We start from the raw sequence: 26,187 nt of genomic DNA, 5'->3' as shown, positions 1-26,187 counted from the left end.
AGAATGAAAGGGGGCTCTCCTAACATCTAAGGTGTGTAGTATGGCCTCCCTATTGTCCTGGTGAAGCTTGGGGTAGAAGGCAGGAAGGTGGATAGCCCACATGCAATGGCTAGCCTCGAGATGCAGCATGAGGAGAGACAGTGCATGTGCAGGCCCAACAAATACAGCTATCAAAGATCTCGGATCAGCAGCACAGGGATGCAGACACACCTACAGTGGACCACCCATAGGGACACTACTTGAAGAAGAAACCACTTTCTTCTCAGGAAAGAAAAACATTTTAAAGTGCAATGGATCACCAGGAAGAGAAAGGCGAGTGCTATTTTACATAACTTACTTAATGCTGCCTCAAATTGGAACAGGTGGCCTTTAGAAATTGCAAAGTTCAGGACACTTGACATATGTGTCAGGAAGTACCAGATCCCAAAAGTAGGATCTCTTTTCAGGAGACCAAAAGGGTTGCCGTAGTTTGGAAACCCATAAGACAAGTGCCTTTTCCAAATTTTCCCCCCAGTAGTTTGAAATAAGTGCAACGCATACCTTGTTTGTCTTTTGCCATTAAGAAGTTGCTGTGCAACTGAGGCACATTTGTCTGCATCCTGAGTAACTAATCGGAGGTGTCGCAGTAGATCATTATCTGGAAACTTTCTCATTTCTGATTCTTCTATCAAAGCCTTAAAACTGATGAGGCCTTTCAGAAGAGAATATTTTCTTTAATTAAAAATAGCCCTTTTTAGGATTGATTTTAAGTAATAGAGAAGAATACTGCAGTGCAATAATTGTACGCAACAATGTCTAATTAAAAAAAAAAACTCTGAAGCTGGTACAGAAATTTAAAAAAAAACTGCACTCTCAGATATACAACATCCCCTACCTGCCAAACCCATACAGCCCAACCTCCAACAAGCTTCTCTTTGGGGGACTCACACTGTTAGTTGTGAGATGGAGTCATAGACTCAGACTATTCAGGTTGGAAAGGACCTCAGGAGGTCATCTAGTCCAACCCCCTGCTGAAAGCAGGACCAATCCCCAGACAGATTTTTGACCCAGATCCTTAAATGGCCCCCTCAAGGATTGAACTCACAACCCTGAGTTTAGCAGGCATATAAATATACAGATTTATTTATATGATATATAAATAAGCTTCAAAGACAAAGCTGTTGAGTTTCAGAAGTTAGCAGCAGAACAAGAAACATTTTGGAAATTGACAATTTTTAGCATCTGTAGGAAATACAAGATAAGGAAAATACATACTTCTTTTATGGTTCATTTTTGCCTCCAAAGCTTCATTTACTTTTGAAGCCCATTCATTGTAGGATTCTGCACGCAATTTCAGTGCATTCATCATTGGATAGAGATCATCTAGTTTATATCGATATCTGCAACGGGCACAGAATTCAATCCCTTTAGTAAGGCATGAATGAACATCAAAATAATATTGTTTAGTGTCCATATGAATCACCACTGCTTTATCTATAGAAGTTTGTACTTACTATTATTCAGTGCTCACAAGCATATTAGGCACCTCATATTACAAATTCTAGATCAGGTCCCTGCTCTGAAGAGGTCGCAATCCAACTGAACATAAGACAGTGAAGAGGTAACAAAACAGCAGGGAGGAACAGAGGGTGAAGGATAGCTCAGGAAAGCAACTTGATTACTCAGTTACTCAGCAAACGTTAGAACTGGATCACTTGATGATTACCTGTTTTGTTCATTCCCTCTGGGCAGGGCTGGATTACCTCTCCTGTGGACTCGGGGCTATTAGATTTTGTGGGGCCTGTATATCAGCCTTCTTCCTGGAAGGGAGCTTGGTGCAGGAGGAGGCTGGGGTGCAGAAGAGCGCAGGGTTTGGGAGGGAGTTTGGTGCAGAAGGGGTTTCAGGGCTGATGCAGTGTTGAGGTGCAGGAGAGGGTGAGGGTGTGGGCTCAGGCTCTGGGAGGGAGTTTGGTACAGAAGGGGGCTCCAGGCTGGCACAGGGTACTGGGGTGCAGGGTCTGTGAGGAAGTTTGGGTGCAAGAGGGAGCCCCGGGCTGCGGAAGAGTGATGAGGTGCAGGAGAGGGTGAGGGCTCTGGGAGGGAGGTTGGGTGCAGAAGGGGATTCTGACCTGGGGCAGGGGGTTGGGTGAAGGAGAGAGTGCATGGTCTGGGAGGGAGTTTGGTGCAGGAGGGGGCTCTGGGCTGGGGCAGATTGGGGTGCAGGAGGGGGTGCGGGGTCTGAGAGAGAGTTGGGGTGCAGAAGAATTCTGACCTGGGTGGGGGGGGGGGAGTTTGGGTGCAGAAGAGGGATTCTGACCTGGGGCAGGGGATTGAGGTGGAGGAGGGGGTGCAGGGTCTGGGAGGGAGTTTGGGTGCAGGAAGGAGCTCTGGGCTGCTGCAGAGTGTTGGGCTAAAAGAGAGGGTGAGGGGTGTGGGCTCTGGGAGGGAGGTTGGTGCAGGAGGGGTCGCGAGGTCTGGGAGGGAGTTTGGGTGCAGGAGGGGATTCTGACATGGGGCAGGGGGGTTAAGGTACGGGGGGGGTGGGGAGGGACGGCAGACACACAAGGTGTAGGCCCTGGCCAGGATGCGCTTAACACATGCAGCTCCTGGCCAGTGGCACAGCAGGGCTCAAGCAATTTACCTGCCTGCCATAGCTGTACACCGCTCCCGGAAACGGCCAGCTGTTGACGCGTCTCTGCATGCCCCTGGTGGGAGGGGGACAGTATGTCTCCACGCGCTGCCCGCACCCGCAAATGCCACACCCTTAGCACCACTCACTGCGGGGACGGTGCTGGGGGTGGGGCCAGCACACGGAGCCTCCTCCCCCTCCCCGTCAGGGGCCACTGAGACTTGCCAGCAGCCAGTCACTTCTGGGAGCAGCATGGGGCCAGGGCAGGCAGCCTGAGCACAGGAGATCACTGCCTGTGATTTATTTTTGCAGGGGCCTCCTTGAGCAAGGGCCCCAGGCTGCAGCCCCTATCAGAAGAGAGGATATCAGGCGGGATTGGCCACACTGGGTCAGACCAAAGCCTATTCTTATGTTTCATCTTGCTATAGTAGTTACAAGTCTTCTTCTGGCATAAATAAACAGAATGAGCACACTAATTTCTCGTAGATGTTACATGGAGTGTAGCTATAGCAGTGTGGGTCCCAGGATATTAGAGAGACGAGGTGGAGGAGGTAATATCTTTTATTGGACCATCATCTGTTGGTGAGAGAAACAAGCTTTTCAGCCACACAGAGCTCTTCTTCAGGTCTGGGAAAGGTACTCGAGTGTCATAGCTAAATGCAAAGTGGAACAGATTATTTAGCATAAGTAGTTAGCATTTATGTGGGTGAATACTGCACTCTAAAATGAACTTACACAGGAAAATAATAAAAGACAAAAATACCTTACTATCTGTGGGTGAATACTTTCCACAAAGCAATCACTCTATATCTGATCCTCATCCTCAGAGGAAACCTGCACAACACTTTCAAAAGATGAGGCTGGGAGCTTAAATTCATAACTCTGGTAAATACTAAAAATCATGGACTGATCAGACACCAGATTTAGGGTTTATTGCAACAATCTGTAACCTACCACCCCTTTTTGTCTTATGACTGCAGAGATGTTAACAGGCCACTCTACCATGAATGGTCTCTTACAATACGTGCTAACTGCTTACACTAAAAAAACTGTTCCACCTTGCATTTTGCTATGATGCTCTGAGTACCTCTCCCAGACCAGAAGAACAGCTCTGCGCAACTTGAAAGCTTGTCTCTCACACCAACAGAAGCTGGTCCAATACAAGATATCACCTCGCCCACCTTGTCTCTCTTGTAGGTGTTATGGCAGAAATATATCTTGGGGGATTTGAAAAAGAAAAGTTAATAGCATTATACACCATCTCAGAAAGGATGTTCATTGTTTAGGGCACTGTGGAAATAAGTTTGTACATGGGTGTGGGAGAAATATAAATGGCATCACTAGCAAAGCAGATGAGTGATGTGCCTCCCACCCCCACTAGATTCTTCAAAAAACTAAATTTAAGAAAAGCATATCCTAGTCCTCAAAGACCCCCAATGAATAATACTTTTTTCTAGCCAAAACATACCCCAATGTATATTTATAGGTGGGACAGGAGCAGAGATCTTCTACGTGATACAGGCATACCAGTAAGCCAGGTTTACATGAGCAATAGACAGCAGACATGAAGCAAGTGGTTTTACACTTTATGCACTGGCGCTCATCATCTGGCAACATTTCAAAAGCCATCCTCTCGGAATCAGTCACTCCCTACAATAGAATACGAACAGAGCAGACTAGCTCAGACTAGAAGATCAAAAGTTAAGTTGATCAAAGACATGATTTATCAGGAAAGTTTAGGATTAAGATATTGGACATATGAAAATAATCACATTTTGGTTAATGAGGACTCAACTACTTCAACTAAGTTATTGAACAAACCAAAAAACCTATTTTAAAAAGGCATTAAAAAAAAAAAATCTATGAAGGGCCCAATTCTAACACCCCAGTAATGTCAAGTAGTTTTTTCCTCAACTAGTCCCACTGAAATCAAAGGGTTAGGGTAACATTAATGCAGGACAACACGGGTGAACTTCACATCATGACTTTAAAGTTACTCCAGTAAGCATAATTTCACTTCCTAAAGCTTACCAGTTTAAGCACAGCTTCTCGTAAAGCCTTTTCATCTTCAATCATAATAGCCATGTCTTTCTGAACAGTAGAAGCTACCACAACATCAAGGACATCTGCTTTGGAAGCCATTTTACATATCATCTCATCATGAGAAAAAACACAGTAGCGGTTTAACAGGCGATAATGTTCCACACACTGGCGACCCAATGGCAGCTGTATCAGGGGCGGGGGGGGAAGAGGGTGGAGAGGGAGGAGTATCAGCAAGATTTTTTTTTTTAAATGTTGTTTATGAAACCTTTAGAGGCATAATAGTGTGAAGGCACAGACTGTCTGTGCTATTAACTAATTACTATCTATCCAACCAAATGAAAGCCAATAAGAGCGCATTCTAGGAAGCATATTAATTTTAATCAAAAGTACACCACATGTTAAAGAGTAAACAAGACCATGAGCAAGTTCATATAACTCAGGATACTGACTATTGTGTTTGGACTTAGTAGGAGCATTGCCAGCAGATCAAGGGAAGTGATTATTCCCTTCTATTAGGCACTGATGAGGCCACATCTGGAGTACTGCACCCACTACAGATAGGATGTGGACAAACTGGAGAGAGTCCAGCAGAGGGCAACAAAAATTATTAGGGGGCTGGGGCACATGACTTATGAGGAGAGGCTGAGGGAAATGGGAGGTGGGGCGGTTTCCAAAGAGGATGGAGCTCAGCGGTTCTCAGTGGTAGCAGATGTCAGAACAAGGAGCAATGGTCTCAAGTTGCAGTGTGGGAGGTCTAGATTGGATATTAGGAAAAACTATTTCACTAGGACGTTGGTGAAGCACTGGAATGGGTTACCTAGGGAGGTGGAGGGATCTCCCTCCTTAGAAGTTTAAGGCCCATCTTGACAAAGGCCTGGCTAGGATGATTTAGTTGGGGTTGGTTCTGCTTTGACCAGGGGGTTGGACTAGATGACCTCCTGAGATCTCTTCCAACCCAAATCTTTTATGATTCCATGACTTGGAAACTTGTTGCACTCAGGGCCAGATTAAGAAAATCCAGGGCCCTAAGCACACTACAACAATCCCCACCCAGAGCAATGAGTCTTGGAGTTAACACGCTATCAACAGGAATGGGACAGTTCACCTGTTCCACTGTTTTTTTAGTCTGTCTGCAGACTCAGGCTGACCTCACGGCAGTGGTTACACTCATGTCACATTTTCTAGTTTATCTTTGCAACCATCAGGGCTACAGGTTTTTTTTTTTGGTTTTGTTTTTTTTAACATTTACATTCTGATGTATTCACATGACTCCAGGAGCTGGAGCTCTGGATACAGGCCTAAAGTGTCTATACGTTATTCCAGCCTCCCTTGTAATATATATAAACAGCATTCTGAAGTTAGAGCAGCAGGATTTCCAAATGGCCCACATGTAAATGACTTAAAATTGTTTCATAGAATGACAAAATTTGTGTTGGAAAAATCCTAACTGAGACTCATCAGAAACAACTGTACTTGAAAAGGGCCAAACAATATTTTAATCACTGGAGATGTTGTTTGTTATCATGTTATAAGGTGGCTGCATTTGGTCTATCTTGGAGGAACCCTGCTCAGCATATTTTGATTAAAAGCAATAAGGAGGACAGAAAATAGCTTTAACAGCCATAATCTTTGGTTTGTACAGAAAGCCTATTATCTGCTTCTGCTTTGAACAGGGATCTTCTGTTTTTCTCATTTAGGACTGGACCACTAAGACTTCCAGTAAATTAACACTGATGTACACTCCAGGCAATGGCCTCTTGGAACAGTTCTGTCTGATTCTCTGAGATGCAATTGCACAAATCTTACAATACTTAACAGCTGAAGTGTGCATGCAAGAAATGCAGTTTTAGTTTTCCTGGTTACTTTTTCCAAGTGAAAGCAATGTGACAACCTCATGCTAGTGCACAGAATTTCCTGGTGAGATGGAACAAGTGGATCTCTACAGATGGTTAGAGCTGTAATACATGGTCAAGATAAAAACTTGAAAATGCCAAAACAAACCATGTTTTATAACCTACTCTGATTTTGCTCTTATTTAAATAGCAGAGGACAGTTCCAATCTTTACCTAACAGAAAATATCATAAAAAGGGAAGGATAGCTCAATGGTTTGAGCATTGGCCTGCTAAACCCAGAGTTGCAAAGAATCCTGTGGCACCTTATAGACTAACAGACATTTTGGAGCATGAGCTTTCGTGGGTGAATACCCACTTCCTCAGATGCATGCATGGGTATTCACCCACGAAAGCTCATGCTCCAAAACGTCTGTTAGTCTATAAGGTGCCACAGGATTCTTTGCTGCTTTTACAGATCCAGACTAACACGGCTACCCCTCTGATACCTGAAACCCAGAGTTGTGAGTTCAATCCTTGAGAGGGGCCATTTAGGGATCTGAGGCAAAAATCTGTCTGGGGATTGGTCCTGCTTTCAGCAGAGGGTTGGACTAGATGACATCCTGAGGTCCCTTCCAACCCTGATATTTTATAATTAAATACCGTTAAAGATTTAAAGAGTTTAAATTTGGATTTGACAGTACTGCTTAAAGGGTCCATTCAAAAATCAGTGAAGTGGGGTAATAGTCCAAAAGAGTTCCATTCCACATTGATGTAACCTGAAGATAGTCACACAGGACCCTACTGTGCCAGGTGCCGTATAGACAAAGAACAAAGACAGTCCCAGCTTCAAGCAGCTTACAATCAAAGTAAATATAATTTACTGTCAAAAAATGGGTAAGACAAACTTGGAGCTGCTGGCCCACAATTTTTGTCTGAGACTGCAGTAAATAAATTGTTCCAAGATATGCCATAAGAATCGTTTTAAAGGTGTTTGAAGCGAAGTTGGAAGAGTCCCTATGCCTGATTCTGAATAATAATTTTCCTGTAATTAGTTCAAGAATAGGGGTGAGGGTGCAAAAAAGGTATCTTTACGCAACCTTCATGCTCCCTGTATTCTCATGACATGCAGGGCTCTGTCCAGTCCCTAGTTAAAGCAGCCCTGAGGCTCCTCTGACTCATGCTCTGCTTCCCCAGAACTGTTATGGGTACTGGGAAGCAAAGAATACCCATAGTTCAGTGCATCCTGGCCATACCTCCATGACCAACATGCCCTGTTTGTTGCAAGCTGAGCGCAGCAGCTGCGCAGAGTCTTCTGCAATTCTGTAGTGTTTGGGCAGGCCCTTTGCCTAACAGGTATTCTCAAGAGGCTGTTTCCATGGCAGAAATGACCTTAGTGCACCTAAGAATCACAACCCACATTAATAATTGATGTTTGATTCTTTTAGCGGAGTTGGATGAGGGGAAAGTGTTCAGTCAGTACACTGAACTTGTTTTAAAGCGGATTTAGTATTCTGAAATCACTAAGCTACGTAAAGCAAAAGCATTTTCATTACCTACTTAGAAATATTGCACAAAGTGAAAAATAGCAAAGCACCGCTATTCACACTGAGTTTTCTTTGGTCACTGTGCACTAGGAAAATTCTTCTTTATGCCTTCCACTCAGCTGATTCAAGTGAGATTGTGCATGTACAATAAAATTACCATCACACTACTTGGTAAGCATATACTTTTACTGAAAATCCATACCATGTTCTTAAAACATACCCAATCAACTGTGCAGAAGTTCACAGCTTCAGCAAAATTGAAACCCTGGTTAAAGCCACTGTGATAGGCTCTTGGAAATGTAATTACAAATTCTCCTGCACACTGGTTGGTTCGGTAAACCTAATAAAAACAAGAGGCAAACCAAGTTGATTTCTAACAATGGGTAAGAATTACACAGAGGTACAGTCTAGATTTTCAAAGCCACCAAGGGCATGTGGATGTCCAATCCCATTTATTTAGCTTAAAGCACTTCAAAAACCTCACCCAAAGAGTTACAATTTTTATTCAGAAAGCACAGGGACTAACCATGCACTCCATGACACTGCAGGTAAACTCCTAGTGCCAACAATTAGGTTGAAAAATGCTGACAAAACAAATGGTGACAACTCCCAGGGCTTGTCTACATCAGAAAGTTGCAGCGCTGGTGAGGGAGTTACAGCGCTGCAACTTAGGAGGTGTACACATCTGCAGGGCACCACCAGCGCTGCAACTCCCTGTTTGCAGCGCTGGCCGTACTCCCGTTTTGTCTCGGGTGTAGAGGATCCAGCGCTGGTGATCCAGCGCTGGTAATCAAGTATAGTCACTTACCAGCGCTTTTCTTGACCTCCGTGGAATAAGCAGGTATCCCAGCATACCTGAGGAAGCCTCTGGTAATCAAGCTGGTCTCCTTCCCCGGCTTGCTCTCGCGTTCCCCGAACCCCGAGCAAGCAGGTCTCCTTCCCTGAGGTTTGCTGGGTGGTTCCGGGAAGGCGAGAGCAAACCGGGGAAGGAGACCAGCTTCGCCGCGGTTTGCTCTCGCGTTCCCCGAACAAGCAGGTCTCCTTCCCTGCGGTTTGCAGGGTGGTTCGCGGAACGCGAGAGCAAACCGCGGCGAAGCTGGTCTCCTTCCCCGGTTTGCTCTCGCGTTCCCCGAACCCCGAGCAAGCAGGTCTCCTTCCCTGAGGTTTGCTGGGTGGTTCCGGGAACGCGAGAGCAAACCGGGGAAGGAGACCAGCTTCGCCGCGGTTTGCTCTCGCGTTCCGCGAACCACCCTGCAAACCGCAGGGAAGGAGACCTGCTTGTTCGGGGAACGCGAGAACAAACCGCGGCGAAGCTGGTCTCCTTCCCCGGTTTGCTCTCGCGTTCCCCGAACCCCGAGCAAGCAGGTCTCCTTCCCTGCGGTTTGCAGGGTGGTTCGCGGAACGCGAGAGCAAACCGCGGCGAAGCTGGTCTCCTTTCCCGGTTTGCTCTCGCGTTCGCCGAACCCCCGAGGAAGCAGGTCTCCTTCCCTGCGGTTTGCAGGGTGGTTCGCGGAACGCGAGAGCAAACCGGGGAAGGAGACCAGCTTCGCCGCGGTTTGCTCTCGCGTTCCCCGAACAAGCAGGTCTCCTTCCCTGCGGTTTGCAGGGTGGTTCGCGGAACGCGAGAGCAAACCGCGGCGAAGCTGGTCTCCTTCCCCGGTTTGCTCTCGCCTTCCCCAAAACCCCTTGAAGCCGCCCAACAGCGCTGCAGTGTGGCCACATCTAACACCACTTGCAGCGCTGGTTGCTGTAAGTGTGGCCACTCTGCAGCGCTGGCCCTATACAGCTGTACTAATACAGCTGTAACAACCAGCGCTGCAAAATTTTAGATGTAGACATGGCCCCAGAGCAGACTGTTACTCAGCCTTACTGGCAGACGGAGCTACCACTCAACCAGTATATGTACCGTCATTCTCTAAAATGTAAGAGCTCATATTTTTTTCAAACAAGAACGAGCAAATTTGGCTTAAAAAAATTAACAAATATTCTAGTGCTTGGTGGCTGATGCATTTTTTTGTTTAGTTCTGAATATACATTTTTCTTTAAAAGGCGGCAAACCCAAGGGTCATTTAGGACAAAATCAAGTTTCCTTTCAGCTCTGAGTAAGGGGCAGTGTGAAGATGTGCTGCTACAGGAAGAGCAATGGAAAGGAAGAAAGACTGAATTTGCACAGCAGGGAGGGGAGTATGCTGCACTGACTCATTACAGCAAACTCTCACCCCAAAGGCCACCCACCAGAGCTGGCTAAACACAAGTGGAAGGGAGAACAGCCATGGGGTCTGCCTAATTCCCAATCCCATCCAACCAACTAGATCAAAAGCAATGACTGCATTGCCCATCCTTTCAAACCAGTACATTACACCAGCTCAAGTTCCTACTGCTCTCCCCAACCCTGGACTCAGAAGCAAGTGGGTTTGATGTGGCCACACAGGAGAATGAGGGGAGGCCTTACTTCCCCTAACAAGCCCCTCCAGCTGGTAGAGCCCTAAACATGGCTAAGTCACAATATAGCCTTTAACAGTAAATCTGCAGCAAATCAATTAATGTGACCTCATCGATCATCTTAAATCAGGACAAGATAAACTTGCATATTCCACACATTTTTGTGGTCTCTGAATTTAGCTATCATTGCAATTTTGAGATGCATGTATTGGTCAGGGAAGTATTTAAAATGAGAGCCATATGTCTCATTTCACAAGTGATATATGAAAGTCACTAGGCTCGACATAAAGCGGAATTAAGTTTAAGATTAGTGAGCTGCTGAAGTATATACTGAGATGGAGATGTTTTAAAATGTGCAGGTGGTGGAGGGGAGGAGGTTGGAAGTTACCTGTAATTTCTTGTTTTTGGAAACACCATGAGACCAAGCAAGAATTCCCACAACTTAAAACGTCTATGTCTCTGAAATCACACTTTAGGTACCTTAAAACTGCCTCACTCCCCCGTGTTTCCACTGGGTTCCAAGGTCAGCTCCTTTCAAAAGCCAGTTAAGTACATGGAAAGTACATTCTTTCAAGGTCTGAGAGGAAGGATGGTGAGTGATGCATTTTCTTGAATAGGTAAATAATGACCCAGCATGACAGGAAATATGAGAGAGGAAGGATGTAGATGAGGCACTGCCAAACTGTTCAGCACTGCAGGGAAGATCTACAAAGAAGTCATGGCTCCTTTCTCTCTGCTGCAAAGTTGTGTTCCAAACACCATCAGAAACGAAATAAGCTTGGAACAAACAGGGGGCAGCCAAGGGTTCTAGTGTCCAACTAAAGAGCACCTGACAAGCCTCCACAAGTGCCTCAAAAACTCAAACCACCTTATGTGGAACATGGACCCAGGAACTGAAATCCACTGAGACAGATCTCTCTGGAGAAGAGCATGTGAAATAACCATCTTAAGTGAGCCTAAAAAGCAATGACTGCACTGCCCATCCTTTCAAACCAGCCCATTATACCAGTTCAAACAAATGTAATTTGTCCGATACATTACTTCTATACTGTGCAATACATGCAAAAGCTACTGCAAAGTTGTGTTAAAAATTGATTTAAATTGTCAACTTTACAGAAGAAGCCAACATAAAAGAAGAGGAGATAAAAGACAATGAGCACAGAACTCCAATGACATACGGGCACTCCATGGGCCATCAGCGTATTTGGGTTCATAATGGTGACAAGCTGATGCAAAAGATCAGGTTGAGACACAAATAACTCGGGAGCCAGCTTCTTCATTACATCTTCCAGTTGCTCAGCTGCATACCCTGGGGCTCCATACCACGTTTTCGGTTCCCCCCTGCAAATTTAAAAAAAGGAGGTGCTAAATATAAACAAGATTGTATGTTCACATTAACAGGCTCCTGCTTCACATTGTACTGAAAAGACTCTAAATAAGCACTATTTAGGAGTGCACTAAGGGTTCTCTACATAGTGGAGTAATGTGCTGTACAGGGCTGTGATTTCTACAGCTCACTAACATGCTGTGCATTAATTTATCCACATAGCTCTTACTGGTGCACTTTAAGGTAGCACTGTTTGAAACAATACTGTTCATGTATACTAGGGAACCTTTAGTCTACACGGACCAATTGATGCACAGCACATTAGTGCACTTTAGAAATCACACCCCATAGAGTGTATTAGCCTATCACATAGACATATCCAAAAACTCTATCCCAGGGGTGGGCAAACTATAGCCCATGGGCCACATACAACCCGCAAACCATTTTAATCTGACCCTCGACTTCCCGCTGGGGAGCAGGGTCTGCGGCTTGCTCCGCTCCGCTGCTCCAGCTGGGTAGCAGGGTTGGGGCCACTCCATGTGGTTCCCGGAAGCAGTGGTATGTCCCCCCTCTGGCTCCTACGCATAGGGGCAGCCAGGGGGCTCTGCTCCATATGCTGCCTCCGTCTCAAGTGCCACCCCCCACAGCTCCCATTGACCGGGAACCGCAGTCAATGGGAGCTGCAGGGGTGGTGCTTGCAGACAGGGCAGCATGCAGCAGAGCCATCCGGCCACACCTCCGCATAGGAGCTGGAGAGAGGGACATGCCACTGATTCCGGGAGCTGCTTGGGTAAGTGCTGCCCAGAGCCTGCACCTCTGAGCCACCCCTTCCTCACCCAACCCTCTGCCCCAGCCCTGACTCCATCGGTCTCAGCCCAGAGCACCCTCCTGCACCCCAAACTCCTCATCCTCAGCCCTACCCCAGGGCCTGCACCCAAAGCCAGAGTCCTCACACACAACCCAGTACTTCATTCCCCTTGCCCCTGCCCAGAGTCCCCTCCTGCACCCTGAACTCCTCATCTCTGGCCCTACTCCAGAGCCCACACCCCAGGACAGAGCCCTCACCCCCTCCCACACCCCAACCCCAATTTCATGAGCATTCATGGCCTGCCATATAATTTCTATACCCAGATGTGGCCCTTGGGTCAAAAAGTTTGCCCATCCCTGCTCTATCCACTGCCCTAACTCTTAACATTTAATAATATAGGTTCTTTCTTCAGACTTAACTGAAATTGCCTATGAAAGTATATTGTGGAATTCCACTTTTATTGCCTCAAGAGCAAATCTGCTCATGTTAGTGTTCTTTCACTGCAATACAACAAATTCCACCTGGGCCTTACAAGCTCTGGCTGAGGCATAATCACCACAGAAGCAATATGCCGTAACTCCTCACTTAACGTCGTCCTGGTTAATGTTGTTTCATTGTTACGTTGCTGATCAATTAGAGAACATGCTCATTTGAAGTTGCGCAATGCTTGCTTAGAACATTGCTTGGCAGCCGCCTGCTTTGTTCACTGCTTGCAAGAAGAGCAGCCCGTTCGAGCTAGCTGGTGGGGGCTTGGAACCAGAGTGGGCCAGCAGCCCCCTATCAGCTCCCCTAAGTTCCCTGTGCAGCAGTCGCCCAGCAGGCTATCAACTGCCAGGCAGTTCAGCTATCCCTCCCTCACTGCCATGTGCTGCTCTTGCCCTCTGCCTTGGAGCTGCTCCCGGGAGCCTCCTGCTTGCTGTGCAGAGGGGTGAGAGGAGTGGGCGAGGGGGAAAAGGGGTGCTAATGTCAGGGTGTCTCCCTCTGCCCGCTCCTGTAACCCATTTCCACAGAGCAATGGGGGGGGACATGACAGGGCTCAGGATGGAGCACGCGTGTGTGTGTCTGTCTGTCTCTCTCTGCCATGCTGTGTCTCCTCCCTCCATTCCTGCTGCCTTGTAGAGTGTGAGGCTACATTAACAACGTGTTAACCCTTGAGGCCTCAGCCAAGTGCTAGTTCATCATTTAGCAGTAAGGCATTCCACAGGAAATATCCCACTCTTTCACCCCCTGACTCCACCACCTCAACCAAGCTTCACAATCATCATTGCTGTGTATAGTATTAAACTGTTTGAGAGAGAGAGAAAAGTCTTTTGTCTGGCAAAAAACATTTCCCTGGAACCTACCCTCCCTATTTATATTAATTCTTATGGGGAAATTGGATTCACTTAACATTGTTCCCCTTAAAGTAGCATTTTTCAGGAACATAACTACAATGTTAAGTGAGGAGTTACAGTATAACAAATGGAAAAGAGAGAAACAAATAGCAATGCACATAAAATTAGAAGATGTGAAGTACAGAAAATTGATAAAGATAAAAACCACCAAGGAAAAATCCAATGCTGGAAGAAATTTTTAAAAAACTTATCAGGAACAAAAGAAATCCTAGTAAGAATATAGGACCAACACTAAATAGTCATCATAAAATTGTCATTAAAGATGCAGAACAGTCAACCTGTGGAACTCTTTGCCAGAGGATACTGTGACAGTCAAGACTATAACACGGTTCAAAAAAGAACTAGATAAATTAATGGAGGATAGGTACATCAATGACTATCAGCCAGGATGGGCAAGGATGGTGTCTCTAGCCTCTGCTTGCCAGAAGCTGGGAATAAGCAACAGGGAATGGATCACTTGATGACTACCTGTTCTGCACCTGGCACTGGCCATTCGGAAGACAGGATACTGGGGCTAGATGGACCTTTGGTCTGACTCAGTATGGCTGTTCTTATGTTCTTACATAACAGATACAAGTGTTCAACAAGTATTCATTTTCTGTATTTGGAAAGAAGCAGGATGGAATATTCATATCAGATGAGAATGATGAATTACTTTCCAATCCATTAGTAATGAAGAAGGATGTTAGATGTCAACTAATAGAGATAAACATTCTTAAAGTCAGTAAGCCCAAATGGCTTGCTCCCAAAAGTCCTAAAAGAGATGGCTGATGAGATCTCCAGCCACTGATATTAATTTTTAATAAATCTTGGACAATAGGTGAAATTCCAGGAAATTGGATGAGTGCTCATGCCAATATTCAAAATTCAAAAAATTGATAAGTCGCTAATAAGAGATTCAGTTGATGAAGTACTAAAGGACAAGAACATAATTATTGTCTGTTAACATGGTTTTATGGAAAACAGGTGTAGTTAATGAAAGACTTAAATCAGGTTTGCTTAAGGTTACAAGTTTGGTCAATAAAGATATCTGCATAAATGTCAAACTTGTGTAAGACTTAGTTCCACATGACATGCTGATTAAAAAACTAACACTATACAGTATCAGTAACTGACAGATCTCAAAAAGTAGTGGCATCAAATGGGGATGTTTCTAGAGAGGCTGTAGACCCAATGACAGTCAACATTTTCGTAAATGATCTGGAGATAAATATAAAACCACTGCCAATAAAATCTGCAGGTAACACATACAGGTGGAATGGTAAATGAGATGGTCATGGCAATTATACATAGCAACCTGGATCACATGGTAAGCTAGGCCCTTTCAAATAAAATGTGTTTTAATACAGCCAAAAACAAGATTATATATCTGATACAAAATTACTCAATATAGTTAGTTCCAAAGTAGACTGTGAAGAGTTACAAAAGGATCTCACAAAACTGGGTGTCAGGGCAACAAAATGGCAGATTAAATTCAACGTTGATAAATGCAAAGTAATGCACATTAGAAAATATAATCCCAAACTATATATATAAAATGATGGGGTCGAACTTAGCTGTTACCACTCAAGAAAGATCTTGGAGTCATCATAGACAGTTCTCTGAAAACATCTGCTCACTGTGCAGCAGCACTCAAATAGGCTAACAGAATTTTAGGAAACATTAGGAAAGGGATAGATAATAAGACAGAAAATATCATAATGCCATTATATAAGTCTATGATACACCCACACTTTGAATACTGCAAGCAAATCTGGTGGCCTCATCTCCTAAAAGTACACCTCTACCCCAATATAACGCTGTCCTCAGGAGCCAAAAAAACTTACTGTGTTATAGGTGAAATCGCATTATATCAAACTTGCTTTGATCTGCCGGAGTGCGCAGCCTCGCCTCCCCAGAACGTTTCTTTACTCGCATTATATCTGAATTCATGTTATATCGGGTCACATTATATCAGGGTAGAGGTGTACATTAGAATTGGGAAAAGTACAGAGAAGGGCAACAAAAATTATTAGGAGGATGGAACAGCTTCCATGTAAGGAGATATGTAAAAGATTGGGACTGTTCAGCTTGGAGAAGCAACTACTGAGGGAATATGATAAAAGCCTATAAAATCTTAAATGCTGTGGAGAAAATGAATAAGGAAGTGTCATTTACCCCTTTACATAACACATGAACCAGGGCTTACCCAATGAAAAGAATAGGTGTAGTAGGAAGAGAGCCTGAAACATACGTCTTTGTATCAGAGACCTGGTATGAGGCAGGACCTGCTCACGGAATCTGGCAAGAACAGGGATGATATTGCAGAAACACAATAGGCAGTAAATAAACAAAAGGAAATACTTCTTCTCATATTGCACAGTTTATCTGTGGATCTTGTTGCCAGGGGATGTTGTGAAGCCCAAAACTGTAATGAGGTAAGTTCTCAGAGCATAGGTCCATCAATGGCTGTTAGCCAAGATGCAACCTAATGCTCAGGGTGTCCATAAACCTGACTGCTAGAAGCTGGGGGAGAGAGAGAGAGCGAGAGCGAGTGAGTGAGTGAATGTGTGTGTGTGCGTGCGCAAAATGACCTGTTCTGGTCACTCCTTCTGAAGCGCCTGATGCTGTCAGAAGACAGGATACTGGGCTACATGGATCTTTGGTCTGATCTCATATGGCCATTCTTATGTTCTTCTTAGGAACAAGGAAAACAAGCCATGCCTGCAGTCTGGGGGCCTGTACTGGAAAGTATTTAGGGAGTCACACAGTGGACAAGCAACTTGAGATGAGTTTCCAGTGTGATTGTGTAGCAAAAAGGGCTAATGATCTCCCTGACTGACAAGGGAGTACTGTATCAGAGGGGTAGCTGTGTTAGTCTGGATCTGTAAAAGTAGCAAAGAGTCCTGTGGCACCTTATAGACTAACAGATTTATTTGGGCATAAGCTTTCATGGGTAAAAAGTGGACTCCTTGTTGTTTGAGTAGGTATGTCTCTATATTGCACAGGTGTGACCAATACTGGAATATCGTGTACAGCTCTAGTTGTCCACGTTTTAAAGGATGTTAAAAAAAATGGTAATGAAGGTTTTTGCAATAGGAACTTGGTTAATCCTGTTGATGTATGAGGAAGAATGGAATTCAATTCCCTTTCCCATAGCCAAAATGCTAGGAGAAATAAAAGATAAAATGTCACTAATTACAACAAATACGATTCTGAACACTCAGAGAGATCAGATATGCTGTTTAAGAAAGTGCCGTTTCTAGTCTCTTTAACCAAACCACACTTTAAGGGATATAAATTGGCTTATGTGAAAACCTGTGGAAGTTTATGACCAGTATGGAAACGGACTTGGGACGGGGGGATGGAGGTGTGTCACACTGGTTACACTGAGGTGTAGGCAGTGCGATCTAGTTGTCAGAACAGGAGTCAGCCATACTGGTCTGAGAAGAGCCAGAAGGTGGAACTGGAGTCACGGTTGGGAGACAAGCCAGTGGTTAGAGCAAACTCAAAGTTGTGGTCAGGAGACAAGTGAGTTGATCAGAGCCAAGGGTTAGGAGAAGAGAGTCTGGGGCTCGACCAGAAACAGGCATGGGTTCAGGACCGGTGCTAGAGTTTCTCGCGCCCTAGGTGCACGGCCATTTCGCCGCCCCGCGAGCCGTTCCCGTGGCTCCGGTGGACCTGCTGCAGCCATTTCTGCAGAGGGTCCGTTGGTCCACCACTCCGGTGGAGCTGCCGCAGTGGTGCCTGCGGGAGGTCCACTGAAGCCACGACCAACGGACCCTCCACAGGCACGACTGCGGCAGGTCCACCGGAGCCGCCTGCTGCCCACCCCCCAGCAAAATGCCGCCCCCCCCGAAAATCCTGGTGCCCTAGACGATTGCCTAGTTCACCTCAATGGAAGCGCCGGCCCTGCATGGGTTTGGAGAACGGATCGGTACAGGAAAATGGTATGGACCTTCTGTGGGCATGGAATGCATCAAACATCTTCTGTGCTGCTGTTGCTACATGGCTTAAATGATAATCTGCTGGAAGTCCAATCAGGGAGCACAGTCACTCTATGAGAGCTTACTGCACCCAGCCGAGTTCACTGGGTTGCCAGATGGTTGTGCCTGCAGCCAGTTAAGCTCCTGACAGTACCCCTCCCTCATGGGGTCCTCAGCCCTGGGTTGTCAGGGTATCATTGGTGAAATTTCTGAAGGAGGTCAGGAGTGTGAACATTATTTTCCAGCTCCCAAGATCACCTCTCTGGCCTGTACACTCCTTCCAGTCTATCGGATACTGGAGCTTTAACTGACCAATCTGAAATCAGTTCGTATTCTTCCTCTTCCTGGGGTTGGGTCTACCCGGTCAGGGAAGAGACTGTCAATGAATGTCTTGAGGGAAACACAAAAGATGTGATGAATCTTGAAAGATTCTGGGAGCTGAGGCCTCTGTGTTTATTTGTTCAATGATTCAGGTAATGGTTGTCAGTTTATAAGTTCTGAGTTGAGAGACAAACCTTACTCCCTACAGCAAGGCTGGGGCAGCTCATCTCTTTTGGTTAGTTATCATCGATTATGGAATATCAGGATTGGAAGGGACCTCAGGAGGTCATCTAGTCCAACCCCCAGACAGATTTTTACCCCAGATCCCTAAAATGGCCCCTCAAGGATTGAACTCTGAATCCTGGATTTAGCAGGCCAATGCTCAAACCACTGAACCATCCCTCCTCCATCTGTATAAGATCCTTTAGCAGCCAGTAAGTGTTCTTTGAGGTCCTGGTGTATTTGTTTAAGGTGGAGGGCCAGGACCATGGTTGCTTGGATGATAGAGCCCTCTGGTAGGTCTGGATGAAACCGGGGTGAAAACTGAAATTCGCGAAGTTGAATGGAAGCATAGGTTAAATTGTATGCCAACTCATCCAAACACAGTAGTGGAAGCCAATCATCCTGACGGAAATTCAAAAAACAGCAGATATTGCTCCAAGTTCTGACTCTCAGTGGTTTGAGCATTGGCCTGCTAAACCCAGGGTTGTGAGTTCAATACTTGAGGGGGCCACTTAGGGATCTGGGGCAAAATCAGTACTTGGTCCTGCTAGTGAAGGCAAGGGGCTGGACTCGATGACCTTTCAAGGTTCTATGAGATAGATAGGATTCTTTTTATCTTGGCCATCTGTGGATGGTAGGATGTTGTGCTAAGGGACTTGGTGCAGGGTTGGAGAAATTCCTGCCAGAACAAAGAAATGAATTGATGACCTCAATCCAAAATTATGCATGACAGCATGCTGATACTAGAAGACACGCTCCAGGAAGACTGGTGTGGTTTTCACAGGCAGATGAAATAGTGCAGCAGGGAATCAAATGGGCCAGCTTGATTAGAACCACCATCACAGTCAGGATAACAGTGACCTTGAGAGCATGGTAATTTCACAATAAAATCCATAGAAAAATTGGACCATCAACATAGATATGTGGGGTGCGGTTGAAGGAGATCCAAGGGACTTACTTGTGGTTTCTTTGTGCAGGTGTAGAGGTCACATGATTGTACATCTGTTTGTAGGGCTGACCACCAGCAATACCTAGTAATTATGTTCCAGGTTTTACACTGACATAAATGACTCACCATGGGTAAGTCATGACATAGTCTTAGCGCCCAACGCCAGGAGCCGCCCTCAGGAATGCAGAGGTGATACCCACAATAGATGTGGTCTTGTTGCAGGCAAAACCTTGAATCTGGGGAGGTGCTAGTGATTCCTAGAGACCTGCAGATTGGGACCACAAACAGATCACCTCAGAGCAGAGAATGCATAGTGGTCATCAGATGGCCACTGGATGGTCCCATAGACTAAGTGGAGAGTTCAAGGATGGTGCTGAGAGATTTCTGTTCCACTTCATGTTACTCGTCCTTGCAGGAAAAGGTGCCTTCTTGTTCTTAGTCCCTGGACATTACACAACTGTAAGGTCAATTAAGAGATGAAAAGGGCCCAGTGAATTTGATATTAGTTGAGTAACTGTGTTGTCTGCAGATATTCCAAATTCTTGTAATCTGTCCCAACCTGGCAGGAGCGCAGGCCACCTCAAGGAGGTAATGCCATTCTGAAGGCAGCTCCTCAACCTGTACATCATAATTTCTCTCTGCAGGAGTCAGTTTCTGAGAGAAAGTAGTGCAGGGATGGGACACCTGGTGAGGACCTGTGAACTGAAAGAGGACTGCACCCATCATGATGTCCAAGGCATCGGTCCAGACTATGAAGACCTTTGTGGGGTCTAGATGGGTCAAAAGGAATGGTTTTTTCCAAGTGGTCAAAACCCACCTGTGTGTCAGTGGACCACATGAACCCCTTTTTGAGGAGCAACGTTATAGAAGAGCCTAGGTTAGAGAAGCCTTTGATGAATTAATGGCAAAAATTTGCAAACCTAAAGAACCACTGTACCCCATATATATTTGAGGGCATCTTCCACTTGGCAATAGCAGCCATCTTCCGAGGGCCCCTGACAAGTGCCACTAGGGAGATGACAAGGCCCACAAACACCCTAGTATTCTTGCAAAACCTGAGAAACACAAATTTGACATCAAATTGATTTTGGCAAAGCTGATCAAGAACAGCATGCACATGATGGACATGGAGCTTTTGGGTCTCCCAAACTAAATGGAAGTTTCCCAGTGCTAGTTCATCTTTGATAGTCACTGAGCCCATGCCTAAAGTGGGGTGTCTGTGGCCAGACACTGAAATGCAGCTAAATACTTAGCAATGGACCGGGGTCCCTGCTTTAGGGCATGGGGAGCAGCTTTTGCAGAATGTTCTCGATTTGAGACATCAAAGACGCCGGCCATTGCCCATACAAAGTTCAAGTGTTCAAAGAGAGGACTAGACCCCTCCAAGAGCCAGGACACCCACTTCAGGGCCCCTCTGACAAGCAGACTAATTACTAATCCCACTCAGAACCAATCTCTAGCACACATCTGTGGCCATAACACAAACAGAAGATGGCACTGATTAAAGAACCCCCAAATTTGGCACGGTCTCCATTAAATTTCTCAGCTAGGGGCATCTGGGGCTTATGGGATGAGGATGCAAGGATTAGGGGAACAGGAGTCTGGGATTGCACCTGGGACTGAAGGACTGCATTCTGGTAATGCTGCATGGTGACCTGGTTACACAGATCATACAGGACTATGACAATATTAGAGAGGGTGAGTTCGGCTCCCGCTGGGTACCTCCATACTGTGAGGTGATGTCCATCTTATCTTTTAGCAGGCTGCTCAAACTGTCACACACTGAGGTGAAAGTAGTGCAAACTAATGATCAGAATGGGAGTCAGGTCTAGAGGCTGTCGCAGAACAGGATGAGGGAACTGGAGTCATGGAGTCAGTGGCCACAGGCAGCAGTCAAAGCTGAACCAGTCATGGTCAGGAGACAACCCAGTGGTCAGAGCCAAGACGTTTGGAGGAAGATAGAGACTGGGCCTGGAGCAGGAACAGTTGCAGGTTGGAGCAAGAACAAGTACAGGAAGCAGGTACAATGCAGGTGCAGGCACAGAATGCATTGAACAGCCACTGTGCTGCTGTTGCTACAAGGCTTGAATGATCATCTGCTGGCTTGTGTCCAATCAGCACAATCACTTAGTGAAAGATATTGGGCTCAGTTGCTCTCACTGGGTGCTAGGTAACTGCACTTGGAGCCAGCTGAATTCATGACAAGAGGACCATCTTGTCTTGTGCAGTGAGGCACATGGAGTTAAAACCATCAGTAACTGCAACTCGCTGACCCTCCTGGCAGACGCGACAGCTATCAGAATGGCCATTTTGTTAGCCTGGTGTTCCAAGGACTAACCCTGCAGGGGCTCAAAAGGGGGAGGACAGAACTCCATGAGTTTTGTTAATACCAAAATTCAATTCCTAGAGAGTGACATGGTATGATTTAGTTGGGAATTGGTCCTGCTTTGAGCAGGGGGTTGACTAGATGACCTCCTGAGGTCGCTTCCAACCCTGATCTTCTATGATTCTATGACAAGCTATGTCATGGAAGGAAAGAGAGTGGTCAGGCCTTTAAGTAACCACAAGGAGGGTGCTTGGGGGTAATACACTAATAGAGCATGTAGGTGAACCTTTATGGATGCTGTAAACAGTGCAGAACCCTTTATGTATAGTAAGTAGTTCAAAACTGCACAGATAAGAGAGAAATCAGGTGCAAATCCTCTATCTGTTGGACAGATAGCCTCTTCATTTCTGACCACATCATTTCACAGTGGCAGGCTGGACTAAAGGAGATTCTCTGACGAGGGGATAAAACAGAAATTGTCCCACTTGATCTGAAGACCTAGAGAGTGAAACAAAAGTTACATCTGGTCCACTATGTTTTCTGAATTATGCTGCTACTATGGTAAAAATTGGGTAAATGCCCAGAAGGAGTGAGCTTTACCTTAATAGCTGCCACCTCCACCATATCCTGAGATCCTGGGATCCACTGTTACACCACTGAGTATGCATTATTCTGGTCCCGACTGACCAGGCCAGAGCAAAGGACCCAGGTGACATTGCCACCTTTACTGGCTTTGGCTGAATCCTGACCACCGCCTGGGATGTGAGACTTTGTCCTCTCCCCACATCATTTATGTTCTCTTCCTATCCCTCTCTTTCTTCCTTTTAATAAAAAGAGTTGGCTTAGCCAGCCAAAACTGTATATTTTGCAAAACTGCTGAGAACCTGTGACCAAAGAGGCAGCTAAAAGTGATACACTAAACTGCCCACCGCTGGTACAAGTTTGCCAGCTGTTGGAGTGGCTGATAAAACTGTGTGCTATGCCTGTGTTTTTCCAGCAGTGAGGATGCCAGTGAAAGTTAACACCAGAGATAAAAGCTGCATTTTCTAACTTTGCTGTTCTCTTCTTTCTCCTTTTACATGTATTTGTTTTGTTCTATCTTCTAGGAAAAAGGATTGGACTTTAACAGCAGCAACAGTTCTAGCCCATCTTCACTTTCACTGTTTCCCAAAAAGGACAGTTATGACCATTGTTGTTACCAGCTAAGAAACTGTCAAATCCCTATAAAAAAAAAGTCACTCTACATCTAAAGAAAAAGGGAACTGGATTATGGTTAAAATAAAAGCCTTATTTAATACTTTAACTTTTCCCCTTCTTTTTCTGTATTTTTAATAAAAGGTTAAGAGAAAGCTTAATGGTGTGTTTGCCATAGAAAATAAGTAGGCTGAGTTAAAACAAAGATCTCTGTGTAAACTCGAAAGCTCTCCCTCACCAACAGAAGTTGGTCCCATAAAAGATATGACCTCACTCACCGTGTCTCTCTAACATCCTGAGACCAACATGGTTACAACAACACTGCATACATTTAATATTGGGCCATTTCAGGTCACAGTGAAACTGTGCTTCAGGTCACACTTTCTCTGAGCCCTATATTCCATCAAAATTAATACAAGAGATCTCCATCCTCTTAGATACTGCAGGTGAAGTAGATGGCATTATTCAGATGTCTCTGGCCAGGTTAAGGAGTCCTTTACTTAGAGGGGGGAGGGGGCGATCCTGTCTTCGGCCTTAATCTCATTTCTAGCTGCAAGGTGTGGGCCATCCTATTGAGCAGCCCCTGAAATTGTAGAAATTTGTCCAGAGGACAAGCCACTAAGGAGTCTATATTTTTATTCGACAAAGTAGCTTCAGTGATAACACCTCCTATAGGCACCCCTTGATCATTAGAAGTCATTTTCTCATACCCTGAAGCCTCACCTCCAATGAACTGTGAATGAGGCTGAGGAAGGACAGGTTTCTGGTGCTGGAAGTGGAGGCTGGGTCATGACATGTAGCAAGGGGATTATCTCCTCCCCCAAATTACTCTAAAGTGGATTACACTCAGTTAAACACATCAACTATTTAAAATAAAGGCTAGAAAAATGTCTACAGTTGCAGACAGGACACAGAGTGGTTTCTAATGTTCCTTCTGCTTTGCCATGGAGAAGCGAGGCAGTTGGAACTACATTTCTTAATATGAGTTTGGACAGCAAAGACTAATGTCAGGATGGGGAACTATTTTGGAAAGCAGTGACTCTCTGAAAAGAGAAATTAATTGTATATATAATTGTAATTTAAAATGAGCTCCTTTTGCAAAGCTGTGGCTAAGAGAGGCTGATATGATTCTTGGATGTACCGACAGAGGAATACTGAGTAGGACTGTGGTATTATCTCTGCATGCAGCACTGGTGAGACCAGGACTGGAATTATATTTCCAGTTATGTCTGCATTTTTAAAAAAGGACATTGAAAAACTGGAAAGGGTTCAGGTAAGAGCTAGAAGAAGCAGTCGAAGTGTGGAACATGTGCCTCACAGCGAGAGACTTAGGACATTCATCTATTTTGTGGCTAAGAAGAATGGCTCCCTTCAACACTGTGTTGATTAAAGAGCTGACTTGATCATAATCAACAACTACCTATAGGGACAGAAGATTTCTCATAGCACAAAACTCAAATCTATCAGACAAAATAATACAAAGATCTAATAGCTGTAAATTACAGCTAGACATATTTAAACTAGAAATTAGGTGCAAGTTTTAATATTGAGGATAAGCAACCTTTGGAATAATTTAGCAAGGGATGTCTTTCCATCAAGAGTGGATGTCCTTAAAAGACAGGCTCTAGCTCAGGGGTCGACAACCTTTCAGAAGTGGTGTGCTGAGTCTTCATTTATTCACTCTAATTTAAGGTTTCGTGTGCCGGTAATACATTTTAACATTTTTAGAAGGTCTCTTTCTATAAGTCTATATTATATAACTAAACTACTGTTGTATGTAAAGTATACAAGGTTTTCAAAATGTTTAAGCGGCATCATTTAAAATTAAATTAAAATGCTGATCTTATACCACCAGCCTGCTCAGCTCACTGCCAGTTTGGGGTTCTGTTCACCTAGGCCGGCAGCGGGCTGAGGAGGGCCTGCAGCCGGGACTCCAGCCTTCTGCCCTACACCCCACACACATCCCAGCCCTCTGCCCTGAAATGTGTATGGGGTGTAGGGCAGAATGCTGGGAGTGGGGGGGGGGGGCGCGGTTCAGGGGTCAGGGCAGAGGGATGGGGGTGTGGGGGTTCAGGGCAGAAGGCTGGGTGTGTGTTGGGGTGTGAGAGGTTCAGGGCAGAGGGCTAAGGGATGTGGGCAATGTAGGGCAGAGAGATGGGTGTGGTGGGGGTTCAGGGCAGAGGGATGGGGCTCTGGGGGTGTAGGGCAGAAGGTTGGGTGTGTGTTGGGGTGGGGGAGTGCAGGGCAGAAGGCTGCGGGGTGTGGGAGTGCAGGAGTCAGGGCTGAGGGTATGGGGAGTGCAGGGCAGAAGGCTGAGTGTGTGGGGGGGTGTCAAGGCAGACGGCTGGGGTGCTCAACTCATAGGGGTGCTCCCAGCCCCCTGCCCTGAGCGGCTCATGGCAGGGGGCTGGAAGGGATATGTCCCGTTCCACCCCCCTCCCCAAGGCTCCATCCTTACCTCTCTCTACATTCTCCACGGAGCTGCGTGCAAGCTGCTGCTCTTCCCCCTCCCCCTCGCAAGGGCCATCAGCTGATTGGCGCGGGGGGGGGGCAGGAAAGCACCCATGCTAGGAGAAGTAGCGGGGGAGGGGGAAAGCTTGGCTGCCACAGGACAACGCTTTGCCTCCTTCCCCAGCAGGGGAGAGCTGTGGGCAGAGGGGCTGAGTGGGGCTGGGGCCTGGAACATGGCAGGAAGCTGCGTGCCATTCAAAATTGGCTTGCGTGCCGTGTTTGGCATGCATGCTGTAGGTTGCTGACTCCTGCTCTAGCTCAACCACAATTTATTGAGTGTGATGCAGGATTTCACTGGGTGAAATTCTATGGTATGTATTATGCTGGAGGTGAGATTAGATTACCATAAAAGAGTTCCTTCAGCCTGAAAAATCTATGCACTTACAATGTGAACTCAGTCCCTACAAATCAGTGGAGGTTTTGGGGTTATTTCCCTCTCCTCCCCAAAACTCACCAGTGCAGATAGTTAATGGAATAGCTCCAGTGATCCTCAATATGCCAGCAAAATGAAGAAAAGCACATTCCTACATAAAGCCAGGGCAATTTCATTCCACATATATCTGCAGTGATGTGAGCAAGTACAGACTGCTCCATCACAGGCATGTTGTTCAAATTCCAGCCACTATCAAGATATTCCTAAAAGTGGAACAGAAAAAAAAAAGTCACTGGTCTAAGCCACATCAACTAAACAACAAAAATT

The 26,187-nt window shown here is 45.7% G+C and overlaps 1 protein-coding gene across 3 annotated transcripts in view; it reads right to left on the bottom strand.

The window, feature by feature from the left end:
- The window catches only part of KDM5B (lysine demethylase 5B), a 207,948-nt gene that overhangs the window by 86,673 nt on the left and 95,088 nt on the right, over positions 1-26,187 (bottom strand). For 2 of the 3 annotated variants that reach the window (XM_050956074.1, XM_050956075.1), the window contains 7 exons: positions 25,942-26,123; positions 11,649-11,811; positions 8,249-8,368; positions 4,640-4,834; positions 4,077-4,258; positions 1,255-1,379; positions 541-691 (listed from right to left, as the gene is read on the bottom strand). In XM_050956074.1, coding sequence (XP_050812031.1) covers positions 541-691; positions 1,255-1,379; positions 4,077-4,258; positions 4,640-4,834; positions 8,249-8,368; positions 11,649-11,811; positions 25,942-26,123 — 1,118 coding nt within the window. The remainder of the gene's footprint in view (positions 1-540; positions 692-1,254; positions 1,380-4,076; positions 4,259-4,639; positions 4,835-8,248; positions 8,369-11,648; positions 11,812-25,941; positions 26,124-26,187) is intronic. The other variant, XM_050956076.1, reaches the window with a different exon arrangement.

The sequence above is a fragment of the Gopherus flavomarginatus genome, chromosome 5 (assembly GCF_025201925.1).
Source record: "Gopherus flavomarginatus isolate rGopFla2 chromosome 5, rGopFla2.mat.asm, whole genome shotgun sequence".
In the NCBI taxonomy this organism is placed as follows: domain Eukaryota; kingdom Metazoa; phylum Chordata; order Testudines; family Testudinidae; genus Gopherus; species Gopherus flavomarginatus.
Note: the sequence above shows the minus strand (reverse complement) of the source record. Positions and strands in the feature narration are given on the sequence as shown.